The 18,899-nt window shown below is 47.2% G+C and overlaps 1 protein-coding gene across 1 annotated transcript; it reads right to left on the bottom strand.

The window, feature by feature from the left end:
• Positions 1-299: 299 nt before the first annotated feature.
• Positions 300-11,579, bottom strand: LOC125537704 (protein LAX PANICLE 2-like). Its single transcript, XM_048701029.1, has 4 exons — positions 10,489-11,579; positions 10,153-10,203; positions 9,843-9,915; positions 300-1,026 (listed from the first exon to the last, which is right to left on the bottom strand). The coding sequence occupies exons 1-4, from the start codon at positions 11,202-11,204 to the stop codon at positions 865-867; spliced, it is 1,002 nt and encodes a 333-aa protein (XP_048556986.1). The 5' UTR covers positions 11,205-11,579; the 3' UTR covers positions 300-864.
• Between the last annotated feature and the right edge of the window lie 7,320 nt (positions 11,580-18,899).

Here is an 18,899-nt window from a genome sequence, read left to right as displayed (position 1 = left end):
AATTTGTCTCACTTCAGGCTTCAAAAATTATACATGGTGTGATTTGGGCGTTACTGTCAGCTTTTGCGTTGCAAGGTTGCATCATACGTATATTTTTTAGAAAGTGGAAGACTGCTTTATTCCTGGCATCATGTGAGATGAAATGTCTCTTATTCTCTGCAGGATGAACTTCGTGCACATTTGACTGTCATCAGAACAGAGATAAATAATGCTCGGTAGTACAGTTTTATGGGCTTGATACAATAGGAGGCTCAAGTGAAAGATGTTAGAAACTAAATTAGTTGTGTGGCACAAACCACTGAACAAAAGAAAAGTAAGATCTTCAATGGACAAGTCGCGGACAAACAAAAAAAAATGCCCGGTGTAGTAAGGGCAACATTGGCTGCTTCCAACACGAAGAAAGGAAGCAGGCAGCGGAGAACTAAATGTGACAGCTGGAACCTCAAATTAGTAAATCAGGTGAAGCGAAGGCCACAATGGCTTGGAAGTGCACTCTTGAGTCAAATCCCTTCCTCTCACAGTTTGATTTGATCTAATCATGTCAGGCAGCTTCCAAGCTGTTTTCTCTAGTGATTCGCTGGAGAAAACATAGCCTGTATACAAAAGGGGTGGCCAAGAAAAAAAGCCTCTGGTCTGGTGTGCCGATGAATAACCGCGCCGTTTGTCAGGGGTAAAAAAAAGCTCCATTCCACACCTTCTCTTCTGTGGTTCATCAATAGATAGATCATCAGCAGCCTCCGAGGCCAGGCGGTCAGGAATTGTCGTCCGTCATGCCGCCTGTCGTGCCGTGCCGGAAAATGGTTAAAAGAGGGGGTAGAATCTACATTTTTCTGAGTGACATCAGAAGGGAGGGGGGACTGTCTACTACGGCCTTCTGCCATACTGCAAAACCATAATGTGGTTAGCGGTTGACGTGTCTGGTGCAACCGATGTCGACACGGCGTCTCTCTGGCACCAGATGCTGTCGCGGACATGCTGAAGGGTCATGAACGGGAGGAGCGGTCGCCCTCGGCATGTAATCTCCACCTGCAAACACACACACACATTTTCTTCAGTTTGTCAGCAAAAAAACCTAAACTTGTTCATAGGGCAAGCGAGATGATGATGCACACATGACTCCACACTGATGCACGGATTGGATGCTAGTGAACTGTGACCAAATTAACAAACAGGACACAAAATGGATTACAAGTGAAGCAAAATAGTTTAGCAGGGCATCAGCTACTGTTACTATTTTTAAGGTAAGGCGTCAATTACAGTGAGGTGAGAAGATGGATGAGAAGCATAGCATTGCTTCTGGCGAGAGGAACATAGTGATGTGATGGGGACTTTCTCCTTTGTGCAACCACAAACATGCATTGCAATTCCATGGCTGATGCCCAATAGAAGTACAATGCAGAAAAAGAGCAGGCAGGTCCAAGTGATGCATGCCTGATACTGATGTCGGATTCCCCTGTTAGTTTGTGATGATGGCATTTCATTACCTTCTCCCCCACGGCCACATGTGGGATGAGATGCCCAGCCCAACCAACCAAAGCTAAACTATACTAAACGTGCTTGCAATTGTAATTGCAATTGCACAGATCTGAGATGCCAAGCTACTGCAACCCTTGAATACCACCTGTCGTGCCCATGAGCGTATACTTTATTTAACTAATCATCACCTCAGGCTCATCAAGTCAATGGGTGGAGGTCCTAGAAGCAAGTGCTCAGCTAAGTAAGACAAAACTTAACACTTACTGAGCCTAATCTACACAGGATGCTGATTGATTGAATGGTTCATCTTCCATCCCCCCCCAAACTGCCCAACAACAAGAGCGTGCAAGTATTCCAGCTTCTCTGACCGTGCTTCTCCACCAAACATGCCATTTCCATGGCATGACAAGGACGTCTGGCCCTACCCTTGATTATGATTTTTAGATGATACCGAGAGCGAGAGCGCCACCGACATTGTTGACAATGACAGCAGATCATGGTACAGAGCGCAAAATGGACCTCGTGATTCAAATTAATTAATAATCACGAACCAAGCTGATAATTCGTCCCAAGGAGGGGCTAAGCAACCCCTTCTCTGCATGTTCCACTGCTCATTTCACATGGCTTAGTGAGCTGATGTAACCCTTATGATGTCACTCTCCTTCAACCAGCGAAAAGATACGCAAGGTTTGCGTATTCGTGAAATAAAAATTGGTCCCAAGGATATTGCTTATTTATGGCAGTATGCGGCACAGTGCCTAGATGCATGAATGATGAATGGGGCTCATTTGTGGGCACATGTTTACAGGTTGAAGAAGTCTCACCCTTCAACCTCTCTCCCCATGACAATCCATGTAGCAACCAACGCCCCAGCTCAAGTGAAAATTATAATCTTGCATGGCACACTACGTTTTTTTCGTTAGGTGTCAGTTTCAATATATAGGACTTTCTAGTGATGTTTGACCTCGCTCATATCTAGCCTTGAGAGTAGGATTTCTATGTTCAGTTCATGGAAAACATCCACCATAACAATTTGAAGCAAATGCAAAATTCCTACGCGTGATGTATTGACTATCTCAAATTCTCAAGTACACAACATGCAAATAAAAAAATCAAGTTATTTGTGCTGTATACACATATTACCTAATACATCAGTTGTCCAATGCATGACCTAATACTAAAAAATATACAAGAACTACGTCATATCTACCTCTGGGCAATCCTATGCGCATATGTGACCTCACTGAGAGGGTTAATTTCATTGGTTAAGATACTATAAGCGTATAGTATCTAGTAACATCTAGATATAGAAGTGACACGGAGCATCTAGTTATTTGGCCTTATAGTCAATAAAAATTCAAACGCTAGCTGTTCTCATGCTCATGGGGCAAAAGAGCCAAATACGGTTGTAAATCTAAGTCAAGCTAGATCTTGTAAAATTTAAGTGCATAAAAAATGGTACTGGCTAGAATCTTGATCCCTATCTAAGAGGGTGTTCAAATGGCAGCGTTCAGTCTCAAATGGAACTTCGTAAACAACAAGTAGAAATCATTCCTATGTCCTAGCTACAAATCAGTATGAGTTCAGCACTTTAGTGTGGGATATAGTTAACTAATTCTTGATAGAAGCTTATCTTAGCAATCTTATGAGGATTGTAGGATGAATTTTAGATGGTGGGAGAAGTGTGTAAAAGGCGTAAATTCTTTATGGAGCTGCTGTAGTCATTTTGTATGCTTTGAGATTGATCCTCTTATTTAAACATTTCCAAAGCTTTACTCTTATATTTTTAACAACCAAAATATACTATCCACCCAAAAAATGTACAAGGATATATGAGTTTTTTTTTCCAATCAAGTCCATTTGATATTCCTAACAATCAAAAACTGCCAGCGAGTCCAAACTAGCAATAGGACAAGAAGTAGTGTGCTAGGTCTCACATGATCATGCAGGCGTGCATTTTTCTACATAGAATGCAACCATCTACCGATCAAAGACAGCAAAGCTAGACAAAGGGTTAATATATATAGAAACCTAATCAAGCACCACACACTAAGAAGAGAACAAAAAGGAAAGAACACCTATTGACAATCTGCGAATCTTTAATCGAATCGATCGTGCATATATGACGCCATTTGACGTGCCCAACACTTTGGCAGCAAGCAGAATTATATAAAGACCAAAGATCAGTAGTACTAATTATTGCAATCCCCGAGGCCATGATCAGCATTATACCCAGTTCATAATAGCTGTCCATGTCGTGCCAATTATATGCATGATCATGCATGCACTACATGGGCACATAGCCTTATTAGCAGTCGTGCAAGAAACCAACGTAGCCATAGTATGTACATCTCTAATTATTTGTCTTGCTTTGGATTGGTGTAGTTTTCTACAGGAGTATGATAAGTTTCCTCTACTAACATACAATATATGTAAACAAAAATCTTGGCACTTATTTGGCTTTCCATCATGTGACCCATGATGTATGTATGTTTGTGCGGCCGGCCAAACGTCCAATGTCCCTAGCTTTGCCCCCAAAGAAGCACAGCTAGCTACATCAATGTGACCCACGAGCGACTACCTCTACCAGTCTAGTAGTAGTAGTACTACTACTCGTCGAGCACTTAGGGACGTCCATATACTACTCACCATATATCGATCTTATACTTACTATACTCTTCTTTTTATGATATATTGCAAGGGAATTGTTGGCTTTGATTGATGTGCCAGGTCCCAACCAACCAGTGGCCCTTGTATATGAGAGCTCACACGTTTTTGTTGGGCTTGGCGGCATGCATAAACCCTTTGCCCCCGCTCGCTGGCTAGCTAGGGAGGGAGGGAATATAATTCTAGCATGGCCACAAACAAGTACCCTCCAACTAACGCTCGAGCCATCGGCATCTAATATAATCATCGTGGGGGTTCGTACGTACTTGATTAGTGGTTAAGTACGCCTCCGGTTTAGCTGCTAATAGTTGGAGGGACGAGGCGTGCGTGCCTGCATGCAATTAATGCTGCACTGCATAGTGATTCAGGTGTGCTTAAACTATTAGATTCTGCTCTTGTTGGTAGGTTTCTCTGCTAAAAAAACCCTCTTAATTAAATTCCCAATGACAATTGACACGTACAATTTCTTCCCGTGCAAATCACCAAAAATCAATTCAACTCAACTTGCACCCCCTCTAGTCTAGCTGGCTAATTAATCAGTCTCTCCAGAACAAAAGGGGGTTAGCATATATGCACATGGTCCCCCGATCCATAAGCATGACAGAAAAAAAGGGAGGAGTGGTGGCAATATGCTCCCTCCAGCCCTCCTATGATTGTCAATTTACACATACTAAAAGCAGCTAATTTATTACTACTAAGTATATATATGGACATAAAATAGTGGGAAATCAATACTACGTACTACGAGTACTATACTTGGATGCCCTAGTAATAGTATGAAGGTGCAATTCTCCACCGCTCCTTGTTTCGAGGGTCTTCTCCAGAGTGCGTTGCTTCCGCCGCTTTTAACCCCCTAGCTGCTGCTACTACAACGGACGACACGTCCGATCCAAGGAATGCATGCATGAGACGGAATTGCAGAGCTAGTGTTTGCGTCGTAGCAGTACCAGTAGTTAGTGGTCCTTTTGGCTTTTGTCCATCCGTCTATTCCTTCCTCCTGCTTCACTTTCATTGAGATGCCTCACCCTTCACCAACTTGGCATTATTCTCTCTCTACCCCCCCTCACTCTTTCTCTACTTCTCCGGCCGTCTCTCTCTAGTCTCTACTGTGCACGCATTCCTCGCATGGCCCCACTCCCATGCACATTAATTATTTCCCTTTTTTCTTTTCTTTTTCTTCTCGAAACCAATCATGCGAGCATAAAACAGGTGATTTGGTGGGTCTGTTTCATTGGCTAACAAGGTGGGGCCACATGCATGCACGTATGTGTAAAAATATTCCACCACAAAGTGCAAGTGCACCCACTTAATAAGGTTCTTCGATTTGTCATCTAACCACACAACCAAAGCTATATATCTAAGCTATCTTACCTTCCCCTTAGGCTTTGTCTCCCGTGAGAATTTCTAGTTTGGCTTTCACGAGCTAGCTAGGTGCACAGTCCGTTAATACGTGAGGTAAGGTCGACGATGGCATGACGCCAATAAATACTATGAAGAAATCCAAGCCTAGTTTGCTGCATCCGTGCACATGCACAAGGTCGGTTGATGATCTAACAACTTTGCACATGCATGAAGGATACTCGTATATAGCATCCATATTTCTAGCGTATGAAATGAATACCAAGTACTTATGTACCGGCGACATGATCAGATCAAAATTACGACCAAGTGAATTAAATGCAATGTTGGCTCTGAACCACTGACCATCATAGTCTACACGAGACGAGAGACACGATGCATTGGATTTGTTCCCAATCAATCCCCATATATATGTGTTTTATATATCTTTAGTAATTTTTAAGCGAAGGCTATAGATGCCTGTCACATTAAGTGAACGACTAAGATAGCAATTGAGGAAAAGAGCAACAGACTGCTAAAGACAAAGAAGAAAGTACGAGTCGTATGCATATACAAAGTGGTGGAGCCATTTGGTGCATGCATGATCTGCAGTATATAAAGGCATCCATCAACAGATGGAATCTTTTGATTAGCTAAGGGCTGCCACTAAACTCTGATTAATACTACATATTATCCTAGTCGCAGCATGGCCACATTCCATATTCTGTGTAGATTGTTAAATCAAGCACGCATCCCTAGTCATGGGGAACTTTCACTGCTCAAGGCTGACACACGTTTTAACCTGGTAAAACCATCACCCTCTTTTTAGCAAAGAACCTCCTTGATTGACATTAAAGTTTGGATTATAAAGAATTGGCTGGTAGAGACAAAGTTGACCCTGGAAATATTTATTTGATGGGCATCTTTGCACAAAAGAAAAACGAATTGTTATACATCCATGGCGCCGGTTAAACTAGGCCCATTGTAGGGAGTACGAGACAATTAAAATGAAAAAAGAAATCCTACACCAACTTGCATGTTCAGTTGATCAATCATTCTACTATACTATGCATCGTGCGTGCATGCATGCTGATTGACGGGAGCCATGGTGATATACTTGGTTATTGATTTTGTGATTATAGAGGTCATGGTGATTCAATATTAGCAATTCTTCTAATATCACACTTTAAATGTTCTGATGCTTAAAAATAATTAGTTAAATTTCTGGACCTAGTTTCAGGAATTTACATTAGAAGCGTGAAGTAATTAGGATTTGCCTACGTTTTACATAGTTCTTACATGTGGTGTGCAATCCTTTCAAAGTCCTATATAACTAATTGAAGGTATATGCTATGAGAAGCGAACTTACTTTTAATGTTTATTTGCAGATCAAGTTTGAACAATTAGAAACCTTATGACATGTGTACTCCGTGAATAAGTGAGTGTAGAAAAGATAGCTCACTTGGTTAGGAGAGTGGATGTTCATTTCCACTAGATGGGTTCAAGTGCCTGGCTTGAACTCAGAAATTGATCAGACTTAATGTTCAAAGAGCACAAAAACATCAATACGTTTAAACTGCTTACCAAAAGAGAAGACAAAAAATATCTTTGCCTTCACTTTGTTCCACCAATAATGTAAGTAACATTTTATTGCATTACATACTATAACTTTTATAAATAAGATAAACTGGAATGTGAAGCTTGCAATCTAAATAAACTAGACAACATCCTGCACACTGCTGTAGAAATTCATAGCAATGAAAGTATAAAAAAAAATTCAAATATACAGAGGGTTTGCATGTGGTGTAAAATTGACATTGAAGGTTAATTATTTTTTGCCGATTTTTTTTATGGTGTGGAGGGCTTGCATGTGTGGAAAGTGGAAATGTTGCATGCACTTGATGATGTGGATGGCTTGCATGCACATTTAAATGGGATACTTAGATATATAGGATATAGGATTTTTTTCGAGAAAAGATATAGGATATTGGTATCAACAACTTGGGCGATCCGATGACCTTAACTAAAAAAATCATAATTAAGTTGTGCATATGATAGATCATGATGAATTTTATTTTTCGTCATTGCCCCGGTTAATGCTAGTTATTTGAGGAATATATTCTCCTCTATAGTACCGGCATGTAGATGTTAACTTACTGATTATACCTAATTATATGCTTCTATGGAGTAGACCCCCATTTATAGTTATGAAAAGGCCCAAGAAGTTATGGTGAATTTTGGAACTAATAAACTATATTGCACTTCGCATATTTCTGGCCGAGTGGTGATTGGTGAGCGCAAATGAAACCCATCATACATATAGTTATACCTTATATGTATATGCAACGCCATTGAAGCAAATATATTGGTGTGGGCGAGACACTATAGCGTGAGGCCTTGCTGTTGTTAGCAGGTCAATTCCCAGAAATATATAAAACGGTATATGATAAACACGTCGATTTATTGGAGTTGAAAGCAAAAGCGGGATCCTGATGCAATTAAGGCTCGTATGTATGTGCACCCTAACACTTCTGCGTACCAAGATCAAAGAATTAGAAAATGAACAAAGTCTACTCTTCAAACAGAAAGGCGCATGCATGCAGACCCAGTACCCCTCCACGTATAAACTTATATTAGTATACGTCTGCACGCATCACCTAAGGTTGTTGCAACAAATATATCATACATTATATATTAGGCACCTTAAAAGTTGTCCATCCTTTCATCATTGAGTACGGCTTACATATTGTTACCTAGATACATATTGTAACCATTAACGTATTTCTTTCTTTTTGTATATATATCCGCAAGAAGATTCCTGCGTGACCGTGCATGCATGCATGCCATTTTGTGCATGAGATTGGTCAATGAAACAGCCAGGCAATGTAGCTAGGTAGGAAAGTAAATGAGTAGATTAACATATGAGAAATGTAGATAAGAAAACCAAAGATTTATTGTAGGGCCGGTCGGTCTGTGCATGGTGAGTATATTGTGTTTTTTGTATATGCGTGTAGTCCTGAACAAAAAGGAGCCTATATATCATTGCAGTTACTGAGAACATATGCAGGCTTGCTAGGTAGGCCTATCGAGTGCAAAAGGAAGCAAGATCTCGAGTCATAATGAAAAGGATCCATCACTGTACGTGATGGAGCAGGAAATGGTGTGTGTTTGTGTGTGTGTGCGCGCGCGTTATGTTGTGGTGCACTCTCTCTCTCTCTCTCTCTCTCACGCACTCTCTCTCTCTCTCATGCACAGAGAGCCTCATGCACACACACATACAAACACTCGAAAGCCCTACTTGATGCTTCCATATGGTGAGGTGAGGATGGTGCATAGCTTTCAGTGATGCATGGTAGGTGAAGGAGGCCTTTTCTTTCTCTAGGGCATGCACCATCTATCTCCCTCCCTCCCTCACAATGCTATGGCTTTACACAAGCACAGCCCCACACACAGACGCACACACTGGCTAGCCAGGCCGTAGCAAGAGGTTCTCTCTACATGCATGCATGTAGGAGTACACAGCACACACATATATGCCTACTCATGTGTCCTATATATGAGCATAGCCCTGAAAGCCTCTGTTGCATGCATTGCATGCTAGCCCTTCCTATGCCTCCATTTGAGGCATTGCACTGGGGAGAAAGGGCTTTAGGCAATGATGAGCTCCTTGGCCATATCCTGACCCCTAGGATGCATAGGAAAAGAAAGAACAGAAAGGCTTGTGAGGGCTCTACCTATAGTTAGCTAGCTAGCCAAGGCTCCCTCCCTAAGATATAATTAATAATTAATAAGTACAATATAAAATGAGTATATATATACATATATACAGCTTTATTGTTTGCATGAACCGACAGAGAGCAAGAAGAAGAAACAAGTAAAGCTCCATCACAAGCCTGATAACTAACCATCTAGACTAGTATCTAACAACCTCTCACTAGTCCCTCTTTGCGTCTCTCTCTCGGATGGAGGAGTTCTTGTCAAGTGGTGAGGGGATGATGTGCCACCCAAGACACACACCCCTCACCTACAATAGGAACAAGCACAAACTGGACCCTTAATGTCACGCTTGATTAAAATTTCATATATTTCATTCAGGAGTGCAAGCATATGTCTAATGTTATTTTCTTTATACCTACACCTCTGTACCGTACACGTACCAGTCTCTTTTCTAGCTCTGATGTTCCTTTCATCACCGATGTTGGAAAAAGCAAAGGGGAAAACAATGCATCTTGGCAGTAATAAAAATAAAGAAAGAAGTTCACCATAACACAAAAGACCGGAGAAGGGGGGAAGAAGAATAAAATGCAAAATGCTAGTAAATAAAACGGATATTAATCGGACTTGTGCTGATATTTAAATACCTCTGATTCGTCTTCCAATCCGAGCTTGTTAGCCAGGTACTTGATCAACAATCTAACTGTCACCCTCCCATCTCTGAAAATTATCAAAATACAAGGAAATCGCATGTTAAATTCTCATATTTTCCACGCCGCAGCAGTAAGCACAAACCACATTACATCCGAAGCATGTTTTTTAGATGAATTAATACATCTCATAGCCTCGCAGATTTGGAGGCGCATAAAGAATATGCAAATGCAGGATGAGAGGCAACTAATCGAAGCAGCAGAATGATTACGATGAAAGAAAAAAAAAAGGGTTGTAGAGTATTACTTGATTCTTAAGTAGCTTCTTGGAATCTGAGGCAAGAACGGTTCCCTCCCTCTGCACAAATCAAGATGACAAAAATCAAAGTCAATAAAACACCGACAGCTAGTCCTCCTAGCAAAACAACACGAATCGAAGCAAAAAAGGATTAAGAACGTGCAGATGAAGGCGCTGCATTTGCAGGATTTGATCATTCAAGGACGAATTAATCAACTGGCATGCAGCGAGTGAAATATGTAGGATGAGGAGGAGTAAGTAGCGATGAACACATGAAATGCTCGCGTGTACCCATGTAGCTAGTGCAGTCGCAGAGAGTGGTAGGACGTGTATATATGCACTCACTGGTGGGGCGCGGCCTGGAAGACGAACCAGACTCCGGCGGCGGCGGCGGCGGTGGCCGCCGGTGGAGGCAGCACAACCCTGGTCGTGTCGAAGCCGGAGGGGCCCGCGGCCGGCGAGCCAGACCCGTAGAGCCCGCGGTGTCCGAACGGGAGAAGCAGCTGCGGTTGTTGCGCCGCGTGGCTCCAAGGCGGCAGCCAAGGTGGCCCAGCGCGCGGCACAGACATTTGTAACGACGCCTGCGGAATGCCGGGCATGGCGGGGCGCAGGAAGGCTCCGGGCGGCACGTCCATGCCCGGGAGCGTCTCCTGCCGCGGCCCCGCCGTCCCCGCGCGGTCCGCCGCAAAGAGATCGATGTCGGGCGCTGCGCCACTGGGGCCCGGGGACGCCGGGCCGAGGCCGAGGCGCAACCAGTCCCCTCCCCCGGCGCCGCCGCCTCCGTTGCTGCTGCTGCCGCCACTGCTGCTGCCGCTTGTGCCGGCGGGATGGGGCGGCAACACTACTAGCGCCTCCCCGCGTCGCTCCTCCTGGTGCACTTCCTGCCTCTCCTGCGGCGGCGGCGGCTTTGACGGGTCCTGGTTAATGGGCTCCTGGGCCATGTGGTGGCTCGGCCTCGGCGTCGGCTGTGCCGTCAGAGCGTTGACGCCGGCGGCGACGTCGCGGATGAAAGGCGTGCCATGCGCGTCGCGGAGGAGCTGCAGGTTCCGAGCCGGGACCATCCGGGCTGCCGCCGGTTCATTCCATCCACCCGGCCGGCCCGGCCCGGCCCGGCGCCACCCCCGTCTCTCTCTCTCTCTCTCTCTCCGCTCGCTAGAACGTCGGAGAGACCGAGACGCGCGCGCGGCACGCACGACGTCGGCACGCGCGAGGCACGTACCTTTGGCCACAGGAGATCGGAGGAAGAAGATGACGAAGAGAGAGAGAAAGAGAGTATTAGGTAGGCACGCACGCAAGGAGAAGTAGCTAGAGGAGGAGCCGTAGCAGCATGGCACGAGGCAGCGGAAAGGAAGAGGGGCGGAGAGAGAGACCTCGGTCGATCGGAGATCAAATAGTTTCAGAAGGGGGTAGAGACAGAGAAAACCCGAGCAAGTCGAGTCGTCCGTGTCCGTCCTAGAGAGAGAAAGGGGCCGCTCCCCTCTCTCTCTATATATCTTTTTAACTTTTGAGTCCTCGCGGTCGCAGGGACAAAAAGAACAGAAGCTCCAGATATTTAACCGCGGGTTTGCTTAGGCGAATAGCTCAGTCGTCCAGGGGCTCTTTTGGAAGAAACCAAAAGAGCGGTCGTGAGCAGCGGGCCCCGCGCGGCAGTACGTGTGGCGTGGCATGATTTACCCTACAGCGCTAAACGATGTGGTGCGTGACATGCGCCGCCCTGCCTAAAGCTTCCGTGTGGGTTTCTGCGCGGTTGCACTGGCTTCTGCATGTCGAGCCACGGCGGCACGTCCAAAATTAGCCAAAGATTGTGAGCGCTCAAACAAAATGCGCAAATGACCGTCCTTACTAAGAAATCATAATTTCTTTTACAATACTTATTACTTATACTCACTCCGATCCATATTAATTATTGCTGATTTAGTATAATAATACGTTATTTAGCAACTTTGCAGAAACACTTTCCGCCTCATTCACGAGCGGCGCCCCAAACGCGTATAGGGCTACCCTGCCTCCTGTGGTCGCTGTCGTGAATCTAAGACTGACAGTAGAATAGGGGGTAAGTATGAGGAGGCAAGATCCTAGCTATGAAGGAGTTGTACACGTGAGTTTTACGAGTTCAGGCCCTTCTCGGAGGAAGTAACAGCCTTACGTCTCGGTGCCCTGAGGTGGTCGACTGAATTATATGTGTGTGTGTGAGTTTACAAAAGATGCGAACCCTTGTCCCAGAGGAGGGGGTGACTTATATAGAGTGCGCCAGGGCCCCAGCTCCCCTTTGTTACACAGGATTCAATGTTCATAAAGGAAAGGCGTTACTGGTAACGTCTACAGTAAAGCGCCATAAATGTTCATAATGCTATGGTTTAAGTCCTGACCATTGCAGAGTGGAGCGTTCCTCATCTTCTGGTGGTCGAGTGTCTTCAAGGTGGTCGAGTGAGTGCATCTCCACGGTCGAGTGGTTGATGGTTTCTCTTCGACTGTTTCTAATTCTTTGTAGAGATGTCCTTGGGGAGGGTAAGTTGGACAGGTCCATGACCCTACCCTAGGTACATAGCTTTATCATTAGCCCCCGAATGGATCAGGGTTTGAGTGAGGGAGGGGTTGAGAACACTTCCGACCCACTCTTTGTGCCATGAATATGCCTTGTCTGGAACAATGAGTTGAGGTGACGACGTCGACTATTTTCTCAATCGCCTTGGTCCATTCTTGGTTGTTGTCGAGTGAACCTTCATGGTAAAATTCCGAATGATGATGTAGAGGGTGTTTGTCTTCAGTCTGACAGGTTGTTCTGCTCTCCGCGGATCTCGCGGGATTCGAATTTTGGGAAGTGCGCCAGACGGGCGGAACCGAAGTTATCGGGACGGATTAGGCAAGTCTCCTCGATCCCCGCGCCACCTTTTTCGCCACGTACTGCGCGCGCGACTGTTCTGGGATTTGTTTAGATCGCTTGGGTCCACGAGTCAGCCACTCGGTGAAAGGCCTTATAAAAGGTCCCGGGCCAGGCCTCTGCTCCGCGTGCTCCCACTCTCTCTTCTCTTTCCTCCGATCTCTCCGCCACTCTCGCTTCCGCTTCGTCACCGGACCTCTGTTCGAGCTCGACCCGTCACCATGGGGAAGGAGAAGATGGCGGCGCTGGAACGCGCGAAGAAGGCGACCGCGAAGGCGAAGGGCAAGCGGACCAGCCGAGGCGGATCCTCGTCGAGGTCCGGCCTGCCGGCGGACTGGATCCAAGGTGATTGGATCCGCTCGGCAATCACGCAGGACGACCTCGACGACCTGGTGGAGGGAGGATTGATCCCTCACAAGTCGGCTCGGCTCCCGGGGGACGAAACCGAGCCGCAGCCTAGAGAGGGTGAGTGTGTCCTCCTCGCAACCCACATAGATCGCGGATTCTCACTGCCCCCCCCACCCTTTCTTCCGGGGGTTTTTGAACTTCTTTGGGGCTCAGCTCCACCATTTCACTCCGAACACCATAGTCTATCTGGCCGCTTTCGTGTCCATGTGCGAAAACTTCTTGGGCTCTCGACCGCACTGGGGGCTTTTCAAACACATCTTCACTTGTCGTTCCCAGTCGGTCAAAAAGGCCAAGTCGAGTGACGAGAGGACGCGGGTGATCCAGATGTGCGGTGGTCTAGGGATCCAGATGAGAAGCAAGAGTACTTTCCCAGCCATGATCCTTCCTGACTCGGTCCGGGGCTGGCAGTCGACTTGGTTCTACTGCAAGGATCAGCCAACCCCTAGCCAGTCGACTGGACTTCCTCCTTTTTCCTTGGCTCGAGTGGAGAAGCCTGCTCCCCTGAAGGTAGTTCCAGAAGAGAAGGCGCAGGTCAAGGTGCTGGTTGAACGGGTCATCCAGCTTGTCCGCGACGGAGTGATCGGGATGGATCTGCTGGAGGTCTTTTTCGGTCGACGCATCCAACCTCTTTAGGCGCGCGATCATCCGATGTGGATGTACTCTGGGCTCGAGGCTACCACTCGGATCCACCCGGAGGAGGTCAGCGAGGATATCTTGGAGAACTGGTTGAGGGGAATCACCGGCAACAAAGACAACCCTCGGGGATCCAGGAGGGTGATTCCGTTCGACAACTCGCACCAGTCGGAGCAGGTATATTTCTGTTTTATTAAGTATCTTTCCGATTCACCATGTGATGCCCCGTTTGCGGTCGACTGAATTTCCTTTGATTGTTATCCTTTCAGGCCCTCATTGAAATGTACTCGATGCCCAACAGAGTGTAGGACCCAGGCGCTGAGGAAGAAGGGAGCGGGGGCGAGAGCGGCGAGGAGCATTTGGAAGCCGAGGAGGACGAGGAGAGCGATGAATCGACTGATGAGGAAGAAGTCGACTCGCCTCCTCGCAGGGAGAGGAGGTCCAAGCACACTCATGACCCGGCAAGTGCTCCGGACTTGGTGGCTGCGCCAATCGGGCAGTCCTCGAAGCGCCCCAGGACGTCTTCCCCGACGCCGACTGAGAAGGCTCCAAAGCAATCTAAGGTCGCGCCGCCCCCAGCGCCGAAAGTGCCGAAAGCCATCTCCTCCAAACTGCCAAAAGCTTTACCCAGGATCAAAGTGACCGTTCCTACTATCTCTGGGTAACAATCTGACTTGTCCTTTATGTGGATTCGATTAACTGGGTGTAACCGATTGAATGCAGGCCTTTGCAGTGCTGCTACGTCAGGGACCTCTTCATACCAGTACCGGGACGAGGAAATGGAGGATGCGGTAACCTCCAACCCAGGTATAAACTCTTGCGATTTCGATTCTTGATCCTTTTAGGGTCGAGTGGTTCACTTGGGGTCGAATGTTCTGTCTTGCAGCTCCACCCAACATCATTGATCTTCCGGATGACGACGAAGATGTGGCTCCTAAGCCTAGGAAGAGCAAGAAGGTAACAGCTGGCAGGGTGGCTCGACAAGAACCAACTGCAACGCCTCCCGTCCATCAAGCTGAAGACACGGGCAGGGCCACTGTGACGTTCGCTGCACCCTTGCCGAGTGGGAATCCCACGCGGTCGACCGCGCCTGTGGTTCCTTCGACTATCCAACTCCACACCACGGAGCTTCAAGCAGCCGCACCTGGGTCGTCTGCACACTTTTTCACCAGCTACCCCGTCCCAGACAACCAGTCGGAAGTGGTTGTGGAAGCCATCCGAAAGGCTGATATGATGATGGAGCGGGTGAAGGTAGTGCACGAGAGCAGTCAGGCTGCCTACGACGCTAGTGCCGCCCTTCGGGCCAATGTCCAGGTGAGTAGACTTTCTGACTGTTTTTGTTCTCGAATTTTTTTTTCTGCACAATCTCCTGTTGTTCGCGTCGAATTAGAGCACCCACTGGGTGTCGCTGTCTTTTTTGGTAGTTTCGCTCTTCCACTCGGTCTGGGCGAGTGGGACCAGAACTGGTGGGGGCACGCTAAGTGCACCCACTGGGTGTAGTCCCCGAGACCGCGGTCGACTGCTGGCCTGAGTTCTTTCTTGACGGCGCAATTGTTCTTTCTCTCCTTTTTTTGCACTCAACTCCGGCGGGCCGGTTGAGTCGGATCAGAACCGGTGGGGGCACGCCAAGTGCACCCATTGGGTGTAGTCCCCGAGACCGCGGTCGACTGCTGGCAGTCGACTGGGGTCTGAACAGCTTGTTGCCCACTTCTTTAGGTTTTATTCACTCAGAAATGAACTGCCTTCGAACCTATCGATTGATCTGTCTCTTGCCTCCTACAGAAGTCTTGTACTCTTATCTCCAAGTTTGCCGAACTCGAAGAGAAGCAGAGGCAACTCAACTTAGACTTGGAATTGGCTCAGCAAAATCTGAAAAAAGCTCAAGATGAAGCCGCTGGTATGGAAGGTAACTGATTGCCGACTGAATTTCAATATATCTCTTTGACCTCTTCTTTGATTCGATTACTTCTTTGCAGAGAAAATGAAGCTGGCTCTGGACAAGAAGGACTCGGACCTCACCGCCGCGCAAAAAGCAGCCCAAGACAAAACCGCTCTCGCAGACAAGAAGCTTGCTTCAGTCGGAATGCTTGAAGGAGAGGTGAATAGACTAAAATCTTGTCTTAATGAAGCTAACCGCGAAGTGACCAGCCTAAAGAAGGACAAGGTCGTCCTGAACGAAAAGTTAGAGTCTGCGATCCGCAAGAGGAATGACACAGAAGCTTATATGAGGACCCTCGCCAAGAAGCTTTATCTCGTGCTGGAAGGTATTTCTTTTAATCCGACTGTGTTGATGCTTGCAATTGGGTCTTGCTCGGTTGATGGACTGACTTTTGGCTGCAGAACTCTGCCAAGACTTCGACGAAGAAACTGGAAGGGTCGAGACGGGTTTGGACCCTATCGCTTCCCTAGTCTGCGATGAAACTGCGATGAACGTGCTCCGACTGGAGTCCCATATCGCCAGCACCACAAGCTACCTCGCACGCCTGAAGGAGGTTGTCTCTCGAATCGACTCGACGCTTTGTCCAGGGGCGACGCTTCAGAACGATCTAGAATCTCTGATGACTCGCCTGAATGAGATCCCTGACCGAATGCAAGAATGGAAGAAATCCTCTGCTCGGTGTGGTGCTGATGTGGCGCTGTCCTTGGTGCGAGTCCATTGCAAGGAGGCTCGTGAAGACAAGCTGGCTGCGATCAAAGTTGCTAACACCAAAAAGCACGACTTCCAGTCCTTCATGGAGACTTTCATTGCTGCTGCCACTCGGATCGCTGATGGGATCGATCTATACTCATTCATGGAGCCTGCCAGCCCTCCTCCGGCCGAGTGAACAATCTTATGAAACTTGGATACGCTTTAAATTTGCCTTGGAATGCCGAGTGGTTTCTGTAACCGTTAAACTCCTTCGGGCTTGGTGTTCGAGTACTTTTGATTCACTGCTTGGAACCTTTTAGGATTTATTTGAATTTGGTTTATCTCCGAATGTGCTTGTGTTTGCCTCCGGATGGACTTTGCTCACTGCACCTCATCGCCCTTGCGGATAGGGATGGAGCGGACGTTGTATTTGTGCCGCAGCTCTGAAGGAGAATGTTGTAGTCGACCCGCACCTCGTCGTCCTTGCGGATGGGGATGGAGCGGACGTTGTATTTGTGCCGCAGCTCCAAAGGAGAAAGTTGCAGTCGACCTGCACCTCGTCGTCCTTGCGGATGGGGATGGAGCAGACGTTGTATTTGTGCCGCAGCTCCGAAGGAGAAGGTTGCAGTCGACCTGCACCTCGTCGTCCTTGCGGATAGGGATGGAGCGGACGTTGTATTTGTGCCGCAACTCTGAAGTAGAAGGTTGCAGTCGACCTGCACCTCGTCGTCCTTGCGGATAGGGATGGAGCGGACGTTGTATTTGTGCTGTAGCTCCGAAGGAGAAGGTTGCAGTCGACCTGCACCTCGTCGTCCTTGCGGATAGGGATGGGTCTCAAACTTAGGCGAGTATTGTATTGTAGTTAAGCCCCTGAGTGGGAGGATTGCTCTCCACTTGGTAGGATTTTTTCAAACTTAGGCGAGTGCAGGACTGCCGTTAAGTCTCTTAGTGAGAGAACTTAGGCGAGTGCTCGACTGCAGCTAAGCCCCTGAGTGGGAGGATTTCTCTCCACTCGGTAGGATTTTTTCAAACTTAGGCGAGTGCTGGACTGCCGTTAAGTCTCTTAGTGACAGAACTTAGGCGAGTGCTCGACTGCAGCTAAGCCCCCCGAGTGGGAGGATTGCTCTCCACTTGATAGGATTTTTTCAAACTTAAGCGAGTGCTGGACTGCCGTTAAGTCTCTGAGTGAGAGAACTTAGGCGAGTGCTCGACTGTAGCTAAGCCCCCGAGTGGGAGGATTGCTCTCCACTCGGTAGGATTTTTTCAAACTTAGGCGAGTGCTGGACTACTGTTAAGTCTCTTAGTGAGAGAACTTAGGCGAGTGCTCGACTGCAGCTAAGCCCCCGAGTGGGAGGATTGCTCTCCACTCGGTAGGATTTTTTCAAACTTAGGCGAGTGTTCGACTGCCGTTAAGTCTCTTAGTGAGAGAACTTAGGCGAGTGCTCGACTGCAGCTAAGCCCCCGAGTGGGAGGATTGCTCTCCACTCGGTAGGATTTTTTCAAACTTAGGCGAGTGTTCGACTGCCGTTAAGTCTCTTAGTGAGAGAACTTAGGCGAGTGCTCGACTGCAGCTAAGCCCCCGAGTGGGAGGATTGCTCTCCACTCGGTAGGATTTTTTCAAACTTAGGCGAGTGTTCGACTGCCGTTAAGTCTCTTAGTGAGAGAACTTAGGCAAGTGCTCGACTGCAACTAAGCCCTCGAGTGGGAGGGTTGCTTTCCACTCGGTGGGATTTTTTCAAACTTAGGCGAGTGCTCGACTGCCGTTAAGTCTCTTAGTGAGAGAACTTAGGCGAGTGCTCGACTGCAGCTAAGCCCCCGAGTGGGAGGATTGCCCTCCACTCAGTGGGATTTTTTCAAACTTAGGCGAGTGCTCGACTGCTGTTAAGTCTCTTAGTGAGAGAACTTAGGAGAGTGCTCGACTGCAGCTAAGCCCCCGAGTGGGAGGGTTGCTCTCCACTCGGTAGGGTTTTTTCGAACTTAGGCGAAACGGATTCGCGATTAAGCCCACCCACTGGGGGATTTGAAAAGTAAATAAGAACAACACAATCGAATGAGAGAACCATAAGCTCTTGTCTTTGATAAACGAATTACAAAAGGTGTTGCTTATTACATTTTTTCGAGCGAGTGTTTAAGTATAAAAGGGGCGGAGCAGCTCCGCGTTCCAAGCCCGTGGCTCGTCTTTCTGATGCTTGATACTGTAAAGAT

Source organism: Triticum urartu, chromosome 2, assembly GCF_003073215.2.
Source record: "Triticum urartu cultivar G1812 chromosome 2, Tu2.1, whole genome shotgun sequence".
Classification (NCBI taxonomy): domain Eukaryota; kingdom Viridiplantae; phylum Streptophyta; class Magnoliopsida; order Poales; family Poaceae; genus Triticum; species Triticum urartu.
This window is presented reverse-complemented; position numbering and strand designations above follow the sequence as displayed.